At 37.6% G+C, this 19,533-nt stretch overlaps 2 protein-coding genes across 2 annotated transcripts; both read right to left on the bottom strand.

Moving 5' to 3' along the window:
• Window positions 1-1,858: 1,858 nt before the first annotated feature.
• LOC144647492 (fibroblast growth factor receptor 2-like) lies at window positions 1,859-8,867 on the bottom strand. The gene is made up of 9 exons (XM_078507294.1): window positions 8,777-8,867; window positions 6,468-6,694; window positions 5,317-5,501; window positions 4,401-4,487; window positions 3,968-4,144; window positions 3,530-3,747; window positions 3,006-3,046; window positions 2,579-2,675; window positions 1,859-2,120 (listed from the first exon to the last, which is right to left on the bottom strand). Exons 2-9 carry the CDS (start codon window positions 6,637-6,639, stop codon window positions 1,859-1,861), a joined length of 1,239 nt encoding a protein of 412 aa, XP_078363420.1. The 5' UTR covers window positions 6,640-6,694; window positions 8,777-8,867.
• A 1,616-nt stretch (window positions 8,868-10,483) lies between these two features.
• On the bottom strand, window positions 10,484-16,527 carry LOC144647491 (uncharacterized). Its single transcript, XM_078507293.1, has 4 exons — window positions 16,434-16,527; window positions 13,610-13,725; window positions 11,276-11,704; window positions 10,484-10,902 (listed from the first exon to the last, which is right to left on the bottom strand). The coding sequence occupies exons 2-4, from the start codon at window positions 13,683-13,685 to the stop codon at window positions 10,484-10,486; spliced, it is 924 nt and encodes a 307-aa protein (XP_078363419.1). The 5' UTR covers window positions 13,686-13,725; window positions 16,434-16,527.
• Window positions 16,528-19,533: the final 3,006 nt, after the last annotated feature.

Genomic DNA, 19,533 nt, shown 5'->3' with positions numbered 1-19,533 from the left:
TGTTCGTGAGATTCAAGGTGAGACTATTTATAGACAGATGGCAAACATAGCCTGCGTAGCAGGCGTCTGTGTAGTTTTTAGCGCGCGTAAAAGAGTGCGCGATCGCGAGAAGGCCGCGCGAGGAAAAAATTGAGAAGACGCCTGCCCGGAAACCCCCGAAATCCGTTTTTTCGTTCTCTGAGAGAACGAAAAATATCTCATTGGCTGGAATGGCCACGAGGGAATAACCGGTAAATTTTGATTGGCTCTGAACGTCTCGAGGGATTTATTAGTCGCTTTGCGAAAAAAATCTGTCTGTCATCGGAAATGTGAGTCTTGTGAGAGTTGTATTTTGTCTGTCATCGCAAATTTGACTCGTGTATGTAAACACTGGAGCACGTGCATGTCTGCGGATGAGGTTTTCGAGTTCTGTCTGCAGGAAGTTTTGACCAATTTGCAGAGCAGAGGTCAAAACTGTTCTTTGAAATGCGAACAGAGGCAAGCATTGCGCCATCTTTTCGAAGGCAAAGATGTAATGGCGGTGTTGCCGACCGGATTACTTGTGTTAGTAATAATAAATTCTCCTTACACTAAGCAGTACTACATTAATTTTTTCAATTTTCGCGATGCAGAAAAATCGCAAAATAACAGACCCGCAACAAAAGGTTTATCGTGAATAATAAAACCCAACGTAAATTTACATTGTTTATCTCGGTTTATGTTTTATTTCTCCAATTCATACAACAGAGAAATGCTGGCCTGTGCGGTATAACGTTGAGCTTTAAAGGAAATTAAACGAACATGTTGGTTATGGTTCTGTCCAATATATCGGCAAAATGTTTTACTGGATGCGATTTTTTTCAAAAAGTGGGGTCCAGTTAAACGCTGATAACATCTCCAGTTAAATCGAATTAAATCATACCATTACTGAATGAAATGCCGCACAATGCTGGATTGCTTAATTTACGAAATACCCTTTATCAAAAACACAAAGCCGAAATTTAACACGTAATCAGATTCTGTCCGGGTAAAAAATTCGCTATGCATGTATATTCACTCCATTCTTTGATCACTATATAAGCTTCAACTCTTTATTCTAATTTAACTTGATAATGATTACATGGCATCATTTCCATTTTCTTATCGCTAATTTTTCTTTTTTTTCTTCTCAAACGTTTCACAATACATTTTGTTGCTCATATGACCGATGTAAGAACAACTTAGCAAACAGAAGTGTAACTGCTTCTAAAAAGAGCAAAAACAGCAACGTGTTAAAGGGGACATAAAAGGTTTAGCTATTCATCTTCTAGTTACCATCCCACTTACGATTTATTCACATTTATCATGATATTTCGACATATTGAGCCCTGCAGCTATGACAGGACATGTAAAAAAGTAGTAAATTAGTAAATGTTGTTTATAGTGGTCATGCACTTAGCTTCGAGATAGCTAGTTTACAGGCATTCCACTGAAACAGAGAAAAAAATATTTTAAATGGACATAACAAGGTTAAAACTCCCAACTACATGGCAGGAAGCAGACCAGTTGGCTATATACAAAGCGTGGTTGAGGATTTGAACTCGGGACAACCGAGAAACAAATCCAGCTAGTGGCAGGAGCAGGTCTTGAAGCATGTGTCACACATATGAACTTAGTTTGCGACCTCCAATAGCCTAGTGGTTAGGGCGTCCAACCGGCACCTGGAGAGTCATGGGTCGACTGGCGTTGGGGGCTCACTTGAGAACGCTTCTTCATTTATTTTTTCTTCATCCAAGTCACCATTCTACTTCTCTCTTATACTCATTTAGTATACTGTTTGTCACAAGTAAGCAAGCAACAAATAAAAACAAGCATCTAATGCTATTGCTTTGAACTTTGATTACAAGCTTGAATTGTGGAATTGAACGTCCTTGTGATCGAAAGCCAAATTGTCTGCGTTGGTGTTTGAGTCAGAACTCTCTGACGATCCGCTGGACTGTGCTGCTGCAGAAACATCATAGTAGGGTTGATCTTCATCCACCTGGTCCATGTCTAAATAAGGAGTGTCTCTTTGCATCCAGTCCTCCAGATCTTGACACAGCTCGGTGAAAGTTGGTCGCGCATCAGGATTATCTGCCCAGCAGCGCCTCATCAACTGATAGCTGGGTTGAAAGGAAAATGGGAAATTTCATCTTAAAACATACTCTTTATTTCTAAAATAAACCGAAACTAACATTTTATCTTGCAGTTACGTTATCCACACACCAAACAGACCTCCCAAATTGTTTATAGTTAGATATTTCCGTCATTAATACTTCTAAATTTGCGTTATCTTGAAGCAGGCATTGAGAGATACCCTCTTCGTTATAAATTTCTCCATGGCAGGTCTTCGTTAGACTGCGTAGCAGGCGTCTGAGTAGTTTTTGTAGCGCGCGTATGGGAGAAACGCAGAAGAAACGCGAAAGGCGCAAAAGGGCCACGCGAGGAAACGCGCTGAAAACTACACAGACGCCTGCTACGCAGGCTAGGTCTTCGTTGGAAAGAGATGTAGAATCTATAATAACGTGAGGTCACGACACAAATTTCCCCCCCTTCCATCATGCATATATATGTTACTTACAATTCCTCTGAGCATGTATCAGGTTTTTCCATCCTATATCCCCTTTTTAGCAGCCTCATAAGTTCCGAGTTTTTGATGCCAGGATAAGGGAAGCCACCTGAAAAAATAACTTTCACCTTAAACCATATTTAAATAGTTAAACCTTTAAATAAATGATAATAATGATGATGGTGGTACACCGACTGCAATTAAAAGTTTGGAGTTTCTTGTTTAATAGATAGTATGGAGATTCGATAAACCCTAAACATTTCTGCTGATTTTTTCCTCGATACACTTTACATTACGTCACAATTACGTCTTTTAAATGAAATACAAATTAAGGTTAGGAATTTATCTTTAGTGCAACTCATACACAAATCTGCTGACCATGGTTGTTTGTAATAAGCCAGACATAAAACAAATTGCACTAGAAAAATAACAACCTTACCAAGAGTCGCAATTTCCCAGAGTACGATGCCATATGACCACCTAAACACAAAACGTTTATCAGTTATAATAAACCTTCCTACTTATACCTTCCAATTTCCAAACTGAGTCATAATAGAAGTCGTGACTTTTCTCCTCTGTCCGTTTCTTTATGTTTAAAGTTTTGAGAGGCATCAAAGGGCCATGTTGGTTTTGAAGTCAAGTTTCAGGTTAACAAAGACCCCTCAATCAATAAATTAGGACGTACCTGTTTACCGAAGTAAAATATTCAATAGCCTCAGTGAGACTATCAACTATCTGTAACTCTGCGCGCTGCTTTTTTTTTTTTACTTTTTAGCACTTCTTCGACATAATGACATATTAACATAACAAAACGTAATTTTCATTTGGTATTCATGTTCATTTCCATTCATTATTTTCATCTATTTTTGTCTTTTGCCAATTATTTTGATGAGAAAAACTGCAGTTTTGCACTTCGAAAGAGAAGCTTGGAGATAAAGCGGTATAAATAAATAAATCACTTACACGTCACTTTTTGCCGTGGATACCCCATCATTTATGGATTCAGGTGACATCCATTTCACCGGAAGTTTATTGTGTTGACCTGTCACGTGATACACATTTTCTCCCAGCGTACTGCGTGCCAAACCAAAATCAGCAACTTTAACAAGTTTGCTGTCGCAGACTAAGACATTGCGGGCGGCGAGGTCCCGGTGGACAATACCTTTTCTTGTTAAGTATTCCTGATACAAGAAATATCGTTAATAATATTGTGGATTCTTGCCATTCTGCAGAAAATATCTGATTGGAGTTACATTTGAATAGTAGGAAGATTTCGTTTTTCAAAATCAAACAACAACCAATCGAAAGGGGGAAAGAGGGTTTGTACGTTTAACTATAAAGAATGCGGCTGTCTTAAAATAAGACTTAAAGAAGTCGAATTTTCCAGTGTAAATCACTAACCATTCCTTGCGCTATTTGCCAGGAGATCGACATCACGTCCTGGGACGACAAAGAATCCTGTTGTTCTTCTTGTTCATCTTTAAACAACTGAGCACTGTTGATTCTTATGTCAATGCTGCTATCTCTGTTCGAGAAAGCGACGTTCACCTCGCCAATATCGTTTACACCAAGGTCTTGCTATCAAAAAAATATTCGAAAGTAAAAAAAAAAATTCACAAATCAGAATTCATCCGGCAGCAGGAGAAGGGGCTATTTTATTGCTTTACATGCACTCGTAAGGGAATTTCTATGAACGTGAACACTGTACTCGTATTTGTGACGTACTCGTGATTTGACTATTGTAGAGTTACTAAGCTTAAGCCTATATTATTATGAAAATGTTCAATTACAACGGCATTTGTTATGCTAGTAATGTCACGGGAACACTACTTACACTGTCAAGACGTTGCTGGTTTGATCGTGTTGAGATTGGAGGTGGACTTTCTCGTACCTGCACATACGCCGTTTTGGTGTCTTTTACCTGGAAACCAAGAGCTAGAGATCAATTGGGTTATCGCAAGTTTGCATATATGAACGTTTTTTATCTCCTTGTTACTTGTAAGCTTGTTTCGTAATCTCAGATAATGGGAGATGGGACAAAATGAACATTAAAAAAAAAACAATTTATAGAAAATTGTCTTGTCTGGAATCTAGAAGGAGAGAGTTTCTATCAAAAAAGTGAATTCAGTTTTAACTTTTATTGTATGTGTTCTTAGACGTTTATAAATTAAGTCGTCAGGCTGTAACTTAATAGCCAAACAACAAAGACCGTTTCTGTAAGGTATTGCACAAAAGATCGGCAGCAAACGACTGTGGAGCAGGACAGGACAAGAGCATATACCAACTGAGATAACAAGAAGGAAATAGGCTTGGATGGGCCACGCACTGCAAAAACCATGCTCTGAAATCACCAGGCAGGTCTTGAAGCGGTGTCCGCATAGTAAAAGAAAGGTTGGAAGACATGTTAAGACCCGAAGAAGGTCAACTGAGGTAGAGTTAAAAAAAAGGTAACATAAGTAGCAGCAGAGAAGTCGGCAGCAAACAGAGCCCATGATGGAGAAGCATTGTTGACGCCCTTTGCTCCACGAGGAGCCTAAAGGAATAAGACAGTAAGTCAGTCAAGGTATTGCTATTCAGTTTTCCAATCAAAACAAGAGAAAGAGTGCTCCAAAAGTTGTCACGTGAGCCTGTCGTGATGTGGATAGGTCATGTTGCCAGGGAATGTACTTCGTAAACAACGGCGGTTTCCTTTAAATTTTCATCTAAATTAAAAATACTTTTTTCGAATCCAGTTTATGCTACAACTTTACCTTGATTCTTAGTTCTCTCAGATATGAGAGCAAGTCTCCTTTGGAAGCAAACTCCACCACGAGGAAATTCGGAGAGGACTTGATACAACAGCCAATCAAACTCACGATGTTCTTGTGTGATCCAACGGCTTTCATTAGGTTAATCTCGTCTAAGAAATCCTTCTTTTGATCGGGAGAAGCATTTTCTGTATAAAAGTGTAAATAACGGTCAGAGCTTATGCTGAATTACATAGCATGTATCCACTTAGATTCCTTCTACCACTCCTAGATAGGACGCTTGTCCATCGAAATAGATAAAGCTCCTGACATTTTGCCAGGCCGACCAAAACGTGTTGTCGATACCAATTTATATATATTCGCGTGGAGAATGGCATTATAGGTCTAGGTAAACAATTTGGCCCAAGGTATAGGAGAACGACCACTACCAGCTCGAACACGAACCGGAGTCTAAAGGACTCATCGCTACAATCTTAGCTTGTGTACAGCTGTCCCGCTCCCCTCAAAAGCATCCCTTCTGCGAATTTTTGAGAGGAGCGGGACGGTTGTACACAGGCTACACAATCTTAGACAAAAGCTGTTGACACACTGAATTCGCACTGCGATTTCTACGGCAAATTTACCACTAGTTTTAATTTTTATGACTGTCTGCTAAAATACCCCTTTCCCCATCCAATGTTGTAAAATTGAAGCAAAGGGCTTCCAAAAAACAAATACTAAATGATAGGGGGGAGGGGGTATTGGAAAGGTGGGGCGAAAGGGTGAAATAAGATCGACCAAATAGCAATATAACTGGGCCTTTATTGAGAATGTGTCAACACTTTTGTCGATGATTGTAGGTCACTTCGCCTCCAAATCGTAGACAGTAGCTAAGTCATTGTCAATCTTGTGCCTCAGTTTATTCAATTTGTGTAATATCTTTTGACAGATGAAGTCTGAAATATGTACGTCCTATATCACTGCTACAAAAATAATACACATGTACTACACTTTGAGGCAAAGTTATAAAACTGTTTATTAGCTGCTTATTTGGAAAGCTTATAGTTAGCTTGTGTGGTCCTGTATTTGTATGTGAAACAAAAAAAAATCAAATGTAGGGTCAAAGTAAAATAGTGAAATGCTACTAAGATCAAGAACACCAGACTCATACCCACCTTGAAGCATTTTCACTGCAACAGTTATTGATGATTCTGCTTTCTTCTTTGATGATTTCTTAACAGATAAACCCTGTGTTATACAGGGAGGGGGTTTCATCATTCCTTTGAACACTTTACCAAAGGCTCCATGACCAAGCTCTTCGCATACAGTGACGTCACCGCTCTTCATTTCCCATTTATCATTCGTCTGATTTTTCTTTTGTAATGCCTTGGTGTTATTTTTCCTGCAACAACATTTTTCGTTGAATCAGTCCTTTCTGTAGTATTGGTCGAAAACTCACTTGGAGCATTTATAGCACAGTTTCAGAGGACGAGGAAGGGAAATGTAATCTGCCTATAAACATTAAACAGGCGCATACCGTAAAATTCCGGTTATGAGCCCCCCCCCCCGTTCATAAGCCCCCCCCGGTTATAGGCCCATCTACTTGGAAACAAAAAAAATACATCCGATTATAAGCCCCATCCCCCTCTACTGGATGACAGTACTGAACATGGCTAAATGTTGCTTTAATTTTCTTAAAAACGTATTTCGATCAACACTACCGTGGCTCTTTTCGAAACATTTTTTTTTCATTCCGCTTATAAGCCGTCTCGGATATAAGCCCCTCCGCTTATAAGCAGCTCCATTTCTCTCAAGTAGTATATTTAACAAAAGACCGATGTCGAATTCAGAACTGAACTAAAACATTGTCATGAAAAGAATAAAAATAACATCGAACCGTAGAATATGCAGATATCCAAACCGTGCGACAAAATAATTTAATTGTCGGTTCAAATAACGTCCTTCGCCGCCTCTCAAAACACCGACTTCAAGTGAATATTTCGTAAACAGAAAAATATATTTCTCCGCCTTTCTACGCAAGCTACTAAGAAATTATTTGTGAAAGCTTATTGAAAAGTTCTTATTCCAAAAAGGTTAAAAAATAACTCATTGAAAGAAAATAAGTTTTTCGATGAGTTGTTTACACAAGCTTTACACAAAAAGTAAGGGTTGTGTAAACAAGCGATGCGAGACAGTTCACGTGCTCCACGCAACATTTCTTTTTTTAATGAAAATAGTATCCTATCTTGCTAGCGGTAAGGAAAGGCTTTTGGTCTAATAACTGCTGTTCTTGTAGGATTCTAGGTTTTTATTTGCATGAAAAAAGGCATTTGTCGTGAACGACGCGACAAAGGGTCACACCACGCTCCTTCACATTGCGTGACATCCCAAGCGGCAATGGTAACGTTTGTTTCTTGAAGCGTAGTACATAAGACAAGTAATAGTACACTTTGTTCTTCCAACAGTCTTGTAAATAATAAATTGATTGACAAGTTCTTTGTTTTTTCGCCTTGTATCTCGAATTACTCGATTCGAAACTTGAAGTTGTTGACTGCTACAGTAACTCATTGATTAATTCATAATGTCAACTTTTATTCAAATGAAAGTCCACACATGTTCGCATAGCGGACTCACTTTTACTGTTATTAATCAAAGTCCTCAAACTTTTCAATGAAAATGACTTTTAGTTTTCGGTTCAATGTCTCGAAGATGATGCAGACCAAGCCAGGGCACAGTTGTTGAGTGCATAATGCTTTTCGTTGGATCAATTACTATCCAGCAGTGGATAGCGTAGTTTGTTTTGTCAATATTTATTCACTGAAGGATAATGACTTATTTGCTGGAAAGCGTTATTCGTTCTTCGAACAATTAATAATCTTAACTCCAGAATAGATCGTAAGTTAGGCATTACATGTATTAAATTACACTACGTTATTAAATTTAAAATAAAAAACGCACTAAAGTTTCTGCTGAGCGTTATAGCTAGCTGGCAAAAAGTTTGAGGTTTGTTAGGAAAGGCGAGAGGCATTTTCGGGTAGTTTATTTATTGCAGGTTTAACAGGGTTGGTATGATTACAGTGGAACCTCGATTTAACGAACCTCTATATAACGAATTCCTCGATATAACGAACGATTTTTTTCGTCCCGGTAATAGCAAAATATATGTAAAAGAACCTCGATATAGCGAACACGTTTTGCCAGTCCCTTGGCCCTTCGTTATATCGAGGTTTCACTGTAGTTAAGGACAGTCTGTATACACTGAGCTTATAACCAGGATAGTAGATGGTTCCATAACAAGCGTGTAAGACATGTACAAGTTGTGTCTAGATTGAGCTAAATTCAGGATACATGTGGTAGTAGGTTAAAGTAGAGCACCCAATCAAAACACTGTTACAACATCGAAATTCTCCAGTTTTGCAAAAAATTATTTACGCAAATAATTTACCGAAATTACAGATAAAAGGAAAGATAGTTCGCTGGAAACCTTATTTTTCTCCTTTTTCTCCAAATGCAACAAGGAACAGCTACTCCAATGATCACAGCAATCACACCACTACTAACAGCTATTACCACGATCACCAACGTAGATAGTCTTTTTGTATCCATACTGCTTGGGTCAGTATACGTAGCACCCGAACCTCCCAATGTAATGGAACTAATTTTTGGTGCAGCAGTTCTTGTTGTGTACGTGGTCGCTGATGAAGGTTTCATTGCTAATGTTGTGGAATCGATCGAGTTGGCAGGAAAAACTGTCACTTGTGGCGCCAAAGACGTAAGGGGTGTCTCGAGGCCTGTACTTGGTGTGTCGTTGGGAATACGAAAGACAGGATCTGAATTTAGGAAATAGAAATTGATCTTCGTGAAAGGCTAACCATGCGTCTATATTTTATATATATGTTTTTTATTATAGAGACGATGAAAGTACTACCACAGCTAAATTGTCTTTAGCAGAATTATTGCATTATGGACCAGCCTGTTAGTTGCAAAGTGTGCTCTTTGGAGAAAATCTTGTTCAAAATCTTTGGCTAAGCAATTTTTGACTAGAGTAAGATCGTAACACAATGTAAAAAAGACAATTTGACAAAATAGTTTCAGTGTTTCATTGTGAGTGACCTCACCAGCTCCCCGCCAATTTTTGCGTTCGACGCAGGAGAGCGCAAGCCTAATTCTGTTTTGCGTCCTGTGTCTTTTGAGTTGGTAGGCCTGTGCACTGTTATGCGGAATGAATCGAGCCGTAATGCGCGCGCAGGTGTATGGACTCCAAATTGGCCGCCCCTAATGATTTTTGCAGGGGCAAAGCTCGGCCGGGAAACTGGTAGCCACAGATGGCCTCGATTTTATGCAAAACAAGATGGCGTCCCAAACGGAGCTTAGAAACATTATTTTGCTTGAAAAAAGGGTTAAAAACGTGTTTTCAAAATTGTAATTTTGGCAAAAATGTCATGGACATTAGAAGGTTATCATCCAAGGTAGCAGAGTTGTCTTCAGCCACCGAACGTCGTAAAAAGAGTGGAAATCGAGTAAGTCGATGCGTAGTTTCGTACGGAGTTCGTTCGTAGGTAAACCAGCGTATTTTCCTCCAATTATATGTTGCACAAAACTACAAATTGTTAGAATTGAATGCATCGAGAGTGGGTATAATACGGATCGAAATTGTTTTATCACTTCTTTGAATATGTGATATACCGTTCTTCCTAGAAACACTAGACGTTTTGACGAGGAAATCGTTGTGTGAATGTAATATGCGTGTAGTGGTTACTGTGTGAATTGTCTGTATTTTTAAGTACTTTGTGGAATTTTAAATCAAAGTAGAACTATTTTCACAATTCGAAGTTTGTGGAAGTTTAAATCTCGTTAGTGCCAAACGTTAACAGGTCAAGTGAAATAAATAATTTTTTTTGTGTAAATAATATTTCATTCATTTTGGCTCGTCGCACAATCTTTCTCACACTTATCCTCCTCGCGTTTAGTGAGGTATAAGCATGGAAACTAACTTTGACATAAGGCATACTACTAGTAGGCCGACCATGTCGGTTTTTTGCCACTGCCTGCTTACCTTACCTTACAGATACGTCGAACGCACTCCCCTAATCTCTGATTACTACTAGTATTAGCCCTTTTACATTACGAGGACTGCTATATCGCCCTCGGAAGTTATCCTTTTTAACAACTCGTTCTAACTTGTATGAAACTATTTTTCTTTCTTATTTCTGGAGCCAATCTTACCCGTATTGGTGTTTTGCCGACAGTATATTTTATTACTAATGGTCAGTGCATATCCAATCCACTTGGCATCTGGTTCTATGAAATTAAAGTAATTATTCCCGTGATAAACATAAGCCGTTGGCCAGGGAGAGTCGTTATACGAGGGAAGAAACCAGCCATCGTGGTAAACGTTTGTGTATCTCCACCATTTATTAGTTCTAACGCCGTTGCTGGATGAGGCCAGAAATTTAACGTCGCTAACAGAGCCGTCTTCCACCAGCACGGCTTGAAATCTGTACTGATCTTTGACAACCGTCAGGCTGCCGGAGGCTTTTGCGGTGAAAACTCCATCAAGATAGAGCCGGATAAGGTTGGTTGGGTTACTGCTGTGGATGGATATGAGAGCTGTAGAAAGATTTAAAAAAAATAGTTCTAATTTTTTCTTTGCACACAAGGTATATTTTCATGAACAGGGAGAGCACAGAGGACGCTTAGTTGACCATTTGATATTGAAGACAAATAATGAAGGACTACCCTAGTTTACAAACAGAGCAATTTGTTATGTGAGTCATGGACGGGCTCCGGCACTTGTCATGTGTTAGTCCATGCAGTTTATGGCCCGACAGTTTCATTACCTCTATTTAAAAATTAAATTACCAGTGCCGTTGATGGAAACCTTATCAAAATAAGGTCCTGGTAATAGAAGCCATTTTATGAAGATACGAAGTGATTGGTATGATTGACTAAATTGCTGCAAAAAAGCAAAATCGATACCTACTAGTGTTACTAACTCTTTCCATCGCATTGAAGCGACGTCTACAAATGAATCTGTTTGCAAACACATTTGCCGGACTAATCCAGTGAACATTTCTTGGAATTCCATTCACTCTAACCGAACCATTGTTATCAAGTCTTATGTAACCGTTTGGCCATGCATCGTCGCTGAAGTTGGCTTGCTGCCATCCATTTTTTGGAGTTTGGGTCTCTTTACATTTCCAACTGGTATCCGTGACCACTCCGTTACTGAAAATGCCAAGAAAGCCACTGATTCCATCTGGAATGTTGGTAACGGACACGGCAATGATTTTCGTTTTTCTAGAAAAGGAAAACCATTTTGCAGCACTCCAGTAGCCACCGTTTTTACCAACAAGTTCTCCGTCAGCGAACACAGTTAGTTTGTCGTCACCAGTTAAAACGCCAACAAAATCTGCAAAAAAAAAAAAAATTGTGAATGAATAATTGGATGATGAATGAACGAATGAATGAATAAATTAAAATAAATGATGTATGACGTTGGCCTTGGAAACTCTGAGCACGGTATAGTTATTTGGTATCTTGGGGAAAGTTGTTTTTTAGAAAACTGCACTTTGTACTGATTCTCAAAAGTGGTAAAACCTTAAATGTATGGCATAAAATCAATTTTCATAACTCAAAACTAAGTTACTTGAGAAGTTATATCTTACACCCATGCAAGAAAGGTAAAACCCAGTACCCGATGACAGTTTCAGGACATAAAAGACGAAGGATGACCCGAATAAGTTCATTGTGTCCAACAATTCAGACAACAAATGAGGATCTTGATAAATAGATTGTTATATTTCGATATAAGCTATACCATCATCAGACTAATAAAATTAACATACAAGCTAGATCTTAAATACTGTGAGTGAGGAAACGGAAACAGTAAGTTTACTCAGGATAATAGATAGAGTTCTCTGCTGGATTTTAGTCCATTGTTCAGGGAAGGTGATAGGCGTTTGATATAATAAGCCTCTTTGTATAGGAGAAGATTCCAGTTGTGATCACAGTCTAATTCCGTTGTATTTTCACGGACAACATGGGTGAAATATTCTTTGTCATAACTGATAGAAGGTGGGGCAATTTCAGTGTTTAAATTATCCGGTAAATTACACAAATCACGAATGAAAAGTAAATGGTTACACGTTCGTAGGTGTTTGTAAATTGCGCTCTCTTTGTCAGAGATTGCGTGTTCATGTGTTTGGACGAAAAGAGTTCTGTCCGTTTTGCCGTTGTACGCTGATTGGCAGCCAGGGCATTTAAATTTGTAAACAATATGTGATTTATTCAGAAGTGGAACTCGATCTTTATTGTTCGTATAGAAACATAGTTTCGTTGTTTTCTCGCGTACTTTTATCTCGATGTTAGAGTTTGTAAGACATCTGCGAAGCTTTCTTTTGAAGGATCTTAAGAGTTGGGATGTTTTGTCTCCGATGTACGGGACAGAAAGCCAGATGGTTATAGAGTCTTTCTTGTCTTTGTTCGCTGCTGTACGGATCTTATTCAGGGCATCGTAAGAGAACCGTCGAATTAGCGCGTTTGCAATGCGCGAGGGGAAATTGTTCCAAGATATGATCGTTTTGAGCCGTTTTAGTTCAGATTTAAGCATATTAGGCGAACAGATACTGTGGATGCGGTTGACTAGGGCTTTAATACAAGAAATTTTCTGGCGCCATGGAACAAAACTATCAAAGTTCGTGTATTGGCCTGTAAAGGTGTCCTTACGGTAGATTCCGATGCCGTTGGTTAAAATGTTGATATCAAGAAAGTGCGGAGTGGTATTTTCAAAGAGATCATAAGTAAAGCGGATGTTCTTGTCAAACTTGTGGAAAAGTTCTAGAATGATGTCGATTGTGTCATTTACTTTTCATTTGCGAGTTGTGTAATTTACCGGATAATTTAAACACTGAGATTGCCACTTTCTATCAGTAATGACAAAGAATATTTCACCCATGTTGTCCGTGATAATACAACGGTATTAGACTGTGATCACAACTGGAATCTTCTTCTATACAAAGAGGCTTATTATATCAAACGCCTAGCACCTTCCCTGAACAATGGACTAAAATCCAGCAGAGAACTCTATCTATTCTCCTGAGTAAACTTATTGTTTCCGTCTCCTCACTCACAGTATTTAAGATCTAGCTTGTATGTTAATTTTATTAGTCTGATGATGGTATAGCTTATACCGAAATATAACAATCTATTTATCAAGATCCTCATTTGTTGTCTGAATTGTTGGACCCAATGAACTTATTCGGGTTATCCTTCGTCCTTTATGTTCAAGAAAGGTAACTTTAGTAACTTCATTTACCTTTGGATTTATTTGTTTGGCTGGACATGGTTAACGGTGTACATAGCCATAACACACCAAAGAAGGTTGAGAACATTCTCTTTCCTGTACGTGTGCCTGGAGGTCGATTTTATTAGCTAAAACAAAAATAGATTTAATCTTATGATCATGTGTTTCTGTTAACCATAACATTAAAGGGGTTTTATTGCAACAACCGTAAATAAAGGCAAAAGGGAGTCGATAATTCTTCCTACAAATGTCTCGAAATTACCATCGGTGATCACTGGCGTTGTTGGCTTAATCCAGTGTAAAGTCGTGCAAAATATTTCTTTGTTTTTCTATGTTTTCTTGCTTTACGTAATGTTTAATAAATGAGCAGTTACTGTAGTGTTTTATCAAGTTTAAACACGAGGCGCAGCCGAGTGTTTTAGACTTGATAAAACACGAACTGCGAATTTATATAACGGCTTAAAAATCGTCTGATGTAGATCAACATTATTCATGCACTAATATTTAGATTTGGGGTTATTTTGGCCTAGAAAATTGGACGTAAAGTTTAGCCGTGTCTTTATCAGATATAAAGACACTCATTAAACATTAATTTCTTTTGTATTTTCTTTATGAATTATTAATGAGGTTTTTAAATTTTTCTAAGGATTTTTTTGCGTCAGTGGTGAGTTTTTACATAGGTTTTTACATTAAGGATGAGCCCGTTATTTTAAGTTTGATCTTTCAGGTACGGGTTCACATTTGCTCAATATATAACCTCTCCACAGATTCATTAACAAAGCGGATATAGCTAGCGATCGCCTGGAATATAGGCAATTTGTCAATAGTTGCAAACAAGTTAATGTCTGTATGGGAAAAACCAACATTAGGTTAATAATAAATCTGATTCTCAGGCTAGTTCAGTCCTTATTCTTTAGTGATAAAGACCTTACATGGCATGAACAGCTGAGAGTAAAAAAATTAATCAACCACCTTTCACTTTGATGAACTGTGGGTGCTTCAATAAATTACATTTTGCCCGTTGATTCTTGACAAGACTTTCTGAACGAGCAACAGGAAGCCATTGTGCTTTTGATGCAAAATATATAAAACTATAACCTCGATATTACTTCTAAAACATATTTGTTTCATACACGAAACAAACCAAATGGAAGTTTAACTGACTTTAAAAATACGTGTATCGACATTAATGTTGTTGTCAGAGTCAGCTAGAAAGCAACGCTGTGCAAAGCGAAACAATATTGAAAAATAAATTTCAAGAAAGAAGGACATACAAATGCCGGATGAAATTTTCTCAGCGTTTTAGTACTAAACATTCATTGGGCGAAGCAGTAAGAGATAATATTCGTGCATAAAAAAAAGATAAATGACTTAAACTGATCATCGAGCACACCAAAACTTAAAAAAATTAAAACGTTTTTCTATAAAATCAATGAATGGTTGTTATTAATAATTAACACTAAAACGCAACTGAATCCAATTAAGATAAGTCATGTGAGATAATAGGAATATGTAAAAAGAAATCTTCTCTTTAATACTTTGCAATAAACTTAACTGTGACTGAAGAATTTGAGTTTGGGAATCAGTGTATGCATTTTTCTTGTTTCCCTAAGACAGCGGTGCATGGTGATGGTCATATCGGTCATATACTAAATGTTACTGAATCATTTTGCCAGTCAAAAGACCAATAAAAGATGGACGATAGGGACACAACACATTTCCCCCTGTCGTTTTCCCTAAAAAATACCATTAAAAAAACCTTGATGGATTGTTAAGGCATAGCATCGGGCTTAGTGCAGTTGAGTGATAAGAGGAAGTTGCATTGGGTATTAGCACTTGTAGTTTTCAATTTTTACTTTCGAGAATACGTTTAAAACACTTATTTTTATCCTGACAGATATTTTGTTTGCGAAAGTTGTGTGTCGCTTCTTTTAACACAAAGACACTTTACGCTGAATTACCCATATTTACACTTGTTTTGTGTTTGGAAATCAAGTATTTAATTGCATGGTATTCAGTTTTATCAGATGGCGAATACACTCTTTTGATATACAAGAACGTTCTTACATTTTTCGAAGATTTGAGCCTAAAATGTTCTCAAAATGGTCTTATTTTTTAAATTTTAGAAACAGAATAGTATTGCAGTTAATTCATTCCTAACCGATACGAACGTGTTCCGTCCCCTATGATTGATTGCAGCGTTTGTTACAGGTCAGGATTTGAATAAAGCTTTATTAATTTAATTAGAACATATATATTTTACACTCGCATAAAATAGGAAAAAAATAAAATTCGTTCTTAACCAAATGTCAGCCTTAGGACCTTTTTCAGCCTCGATGTTCTCATAAAATAATTGTTATTTAAATAAAAAAGGTCAATAATATAATGATGTATCCTCAAACGCACGCAAAAATTCTCTCTTCTTCGTGATTTGCGAAGTTTGTTGTTCCAAATATCCCTTACCAAAAAATCCTTTTTTTCAGAATATCGCACTGCTAAAGGTTATGTCTGCGCTTGAAGCTTATTTCGGCTTTTATAGCATGAAACGACTAAAATGATTGCTTATCATGATCACAGGTTGCCCTTCAGCTCTTGGTCAAGTTGCCCTAACAGTTCTCCGGTACCCATCACATGAATCGACTCTGGGGGTGAGAGAGAATTGAAAGAAAGCATCTTGCCCAAGACCATGGCAAAAGAACCTTGATCAGGGCTGGAAAACGGATGGCTTTTGACTGAGTCAAAGCAATGCGCGAAACAAGACTCGGTAGAAATGGATGCTCTGTTACGACTCCCAAACGCAAACTCGCACGGAAATTCACCTTCTTTACAATCTTACCTCAAAATTCTCGCAGCTTTATGACCTACTGACATCGTGACTCAAGAAAGCTCTACTGCTCCGAATTTTTCACACGCGCATCATCTCATTTCTTACCAAAAAATTCTCAAGAGACTGTTTTTATGAGACAGGTTTTTTTTTCGTTCGTGTGACTTTTATACATTTCGAAAAAGTAATTTCCCAGCTACATTGCGCAATTAACAAGTGATCTGATTGGACATCAAGAAGTCCTTTTCGGTATAGAGTTTCTCTTTAGGGAGGCTGACTGTTAAATCTACGCTACTTATTGTTAGAAAAATTCTGATTAATTTTAAACAAAATTAATTTCCAGCTACATTACGCAATAAACACTAGATCTGATTGGAAATCAAGATATCATGAATTAAGTCCTTTTGGGTATAGACTTTACCTTTGGAAAGGCCTGCTGTTAAATTTACATAACTTATTGTTAGAATAGTAGTTCTGATTAATTTCTAGCTGATTATTTATTTGCTAACCGCTGTGGAATTAAAGGTGTTTTGACTTCATAGAGACAGGCGTTAAGGGAAAAATTATCACCCCATGTAGGGTTTTTTTATTTTGGGATATTTTTAAAAGATTTTGCTTCAGCATGAGAAAGCTCTGTGGTAGTAAGTTCGAAAAAAGCGACCTTTAGACCACAAATCTTCGATGGGTGAAAAATTATTAACTTTTACACTTTGAACCTCAAACTGAATATAATTAATGTCACTGAGCAAATCCAGATAACTGAAATAAGCTTTATTACAAACAAAGTTATAAGCATGTTTCTTTAGGCAGCTAAAAGCCAGATATCGAAGGCTGTTCAACTCTAGAAAAGTATCATGCCGACTTTTTTTTTCAAGGTAAAGTTCATTATTTGGCGACACTGAATGAGTGGCGATTCCCAGCAGAACCCAACAAGCTGGTAGACTGATTATTTCCTTACATTTTATTTTTTCTTCGATGGGATTTTAACGCCGAGGCCTGCGACATGAAAGCTGTTTGGTATTTTAATATCAAGGAAGTCGACGAAGAAACCGTTTTTTATTCGATTTAGCGCCCTGGGCGCTTATTTGATTTTTGGACCTTGAGAGTGTTTGCTTATTCGAGGTGGGCGCTTATTCGAGGCTGGGTGTTTATTTTGCAAGAAAACAATATATAATAAAAAAAGTGGAGATCAACCAAAGCTGTATTTTAACTGTTCATTGAAAGTTTCTGAAAAAAATATAAGAAAACTCGGTCTTGGGGGTAGTCTTTTAGTAGTACGTGGTTAATTTCAATCTCAATTTGTGTAGGTAATCACATGATTTCGAGTGCAATTTGGGATAAATCATCACGAGTAAATTTTTCAAAAGCTAACCAAAGTAGCCCAAGTTTTATTCATCACCAGGCAAAATCTTTTAAAACACATGGCAGACAAAAACACCTCCCACCGACCGAACTATGTAAAAATTATGTTCACGAAACAGAATGCAGGAAATCCGATTCTTAGACTATAGATCGTACGCTCTCGCTCGCGTTTACGCCAGAAAAATCAATTTGCAGACGGCCGAATTAATTGAAGGAAGTCCAAGACCTGAATTGATCTAGATCTGGCCTTGTAGGCAGCTTAACATTTTAATTTTTTCCCGACATTTGTTAGGCATTCTGAATGTGATTTACATGTAGGGAAGCGTGTCTAGTTCAAAATAGTCTTATTTTACAAAATGAACTCGTTCGCCAAATTTCTTTAACATTTAAACATCACCGATCGACACGGCCTCCTGTCCTGTGCATCCCTACTCCTGTCCTGTGCATCCCTCTCTAACCGATACCGACGCTTGCCCATGGACTTAATCTTTGCTAATGACATGTGCTCAGTTAAAAAAAAAAATGTTTGTTCGTCCTAAAAAGGAAAGGCCCCGAAAAGGGGTACTTTGAGGTCCCTTTTGTTCGTAACCTTAATTTTATTAACCTTTTGCGATGTTTGTCAGTTGACTGGATAATTATAGTGAGCCATATACATAGCCATAACACACCAAGGAAGGTTGGGAACATTCTGTTTCTGGTGCCCTGATACCGATTTTATTAGTTAAAACAAGAATAGATAATTGGTCTTTTGATTATGTGTTTCTGTTCACCAAAAATTAGAACGTAATTGAAAAGTTGTATTGAAACAATACTAAAAACACAAGAAAGTCCGTAATTTTTTTTCAGCAAGGTTTTCAAAATCATTGGTGTTCGCTGGCGTAAATTATGCTTAACTCGTTTTAAAAACTTGTGATGTTTTCTTTGTTCTCAAAAAATTGTTTCCCAGCTCTAAATAATGATGACACAAGTAATAACACAAGAACAGCCAATTGTTATTGACCACATCGTTTACCCAATATCGATCACTGGCTTCTTAACTTTTAAGAAAAAGATGATTCATTTTCAAGCCGCAACTTAATTACAAACATATTGATAACCGAGGTGGCCTCCCCTATAAGCCTGATGGATTCTCGAAGGTCTCTTCGCCCGACCATTCTTTTAATTTTAATATTAATGATAGAATTATATATTAATTCTGATGTGGCTACATCACTGGTGTGTTTAACAGGTTTTAAACCAAAGTTGACCCAGCAACTTTTAAGTTTTCTCATTCATTTAAAAATTTGCGATATTATGCACATGTGCTGAACATCTCTACAGATTCATTTATCGTTGTTTTCAGTGCAATTAGGAAATCAGGCCGTTCCAGTAGTCGTAAAGAGATTCAATTAATTTCTGAAAGTAAAACAACACCCGGTAAATCTGAATGAATTTGATTCCCAGGCTAGTTCAGTCTAATCTCTTTTTTTTTTTTTACCAACAAACAGTGTAGTACGAATAGCTACGAAGAAAAAATTAATTTTAATTAAAACAACCTTCCATGAACTGCGGGTGGTTTAACAAATTGCATTTTGGCGATGTTTGTATTAAGCCCTTCTGAGAGATCAACAGACAACCGACATCTGGCATCTTAACAAGAATATATAACCTGGATTTAACTTTTACGAAGTCTTTCGTAATATGAACGATGATACACGAAAAAACTACTCAGTAAATGGAAGTTTAACTGACTTCAGAAATGCCTAGTAAG

The sequence above is a fragment of the Oculina patagonica genome, chromosome 3, assembly GCF_052425735.1.
Source record: "Oculina patagonica isolate OP01 chromosome 3, crgOcupat, whole genome shotgun sequence".
In the NCBI taxonomy this organism is placed as follows: domain Eukaryota; kingdom Metazoa; phylum Cnidaria; class Anthozoa; order Scleractinia; family Oculinidae; genus Oculina; species Oculina patagonica.
The sequence above is the reverse complement of the archived record's forward strand: the minus strand, read 5'-3'. Positions and strand labels throughout refer to the sequence as shown.

Bases quoted from the DNA above. Each gene is read 5' to 3' on its own strand.
- LOC144647492 (XM_078507294.1), bottom strand. From the start codon at position 6,639: ATGAAGAGCGGTGACGTCACTGTATGCGAAGAGCTTGGTCATGGAGCC. The intron at 3,748-3,967 runs GTTAGTGATTTA...TTCTTGTATCAG, and splicing joins GGCAAATAGCGCAAGGAATG to GAATACTTAACAAGAAAAGG. The intron at 2,676-3,005 runs GTAAGGTTGTTA...TTATTTTTTCAG, and splicing joins CTGGGAAATTGCGACTCTTG to GTGGCTTCCCTTATCCTGGC.
- LOC144647491 (XM_078507293.1), bottom strand. From the start codon at position 13,685: ATGTTCTCAACCTTCTTTGGTGTGTTATGGCTATGTACACCGTTAACC. The intron at 11,705-13,609 runs GTAAATGAAGTT...TTTTTTTTGCAG, and splicing joins CCAAACAAATAAATCCAAAG to ATTTTGTTGGCGTTTTAACT. The intron at 10,903-11,275 runs GTAGGTATCGAT...ATCTTTCTACAG, and splicing joins GGAAAGAGTTAGTAACACTA to CTCTCATATCCATCCACAGC.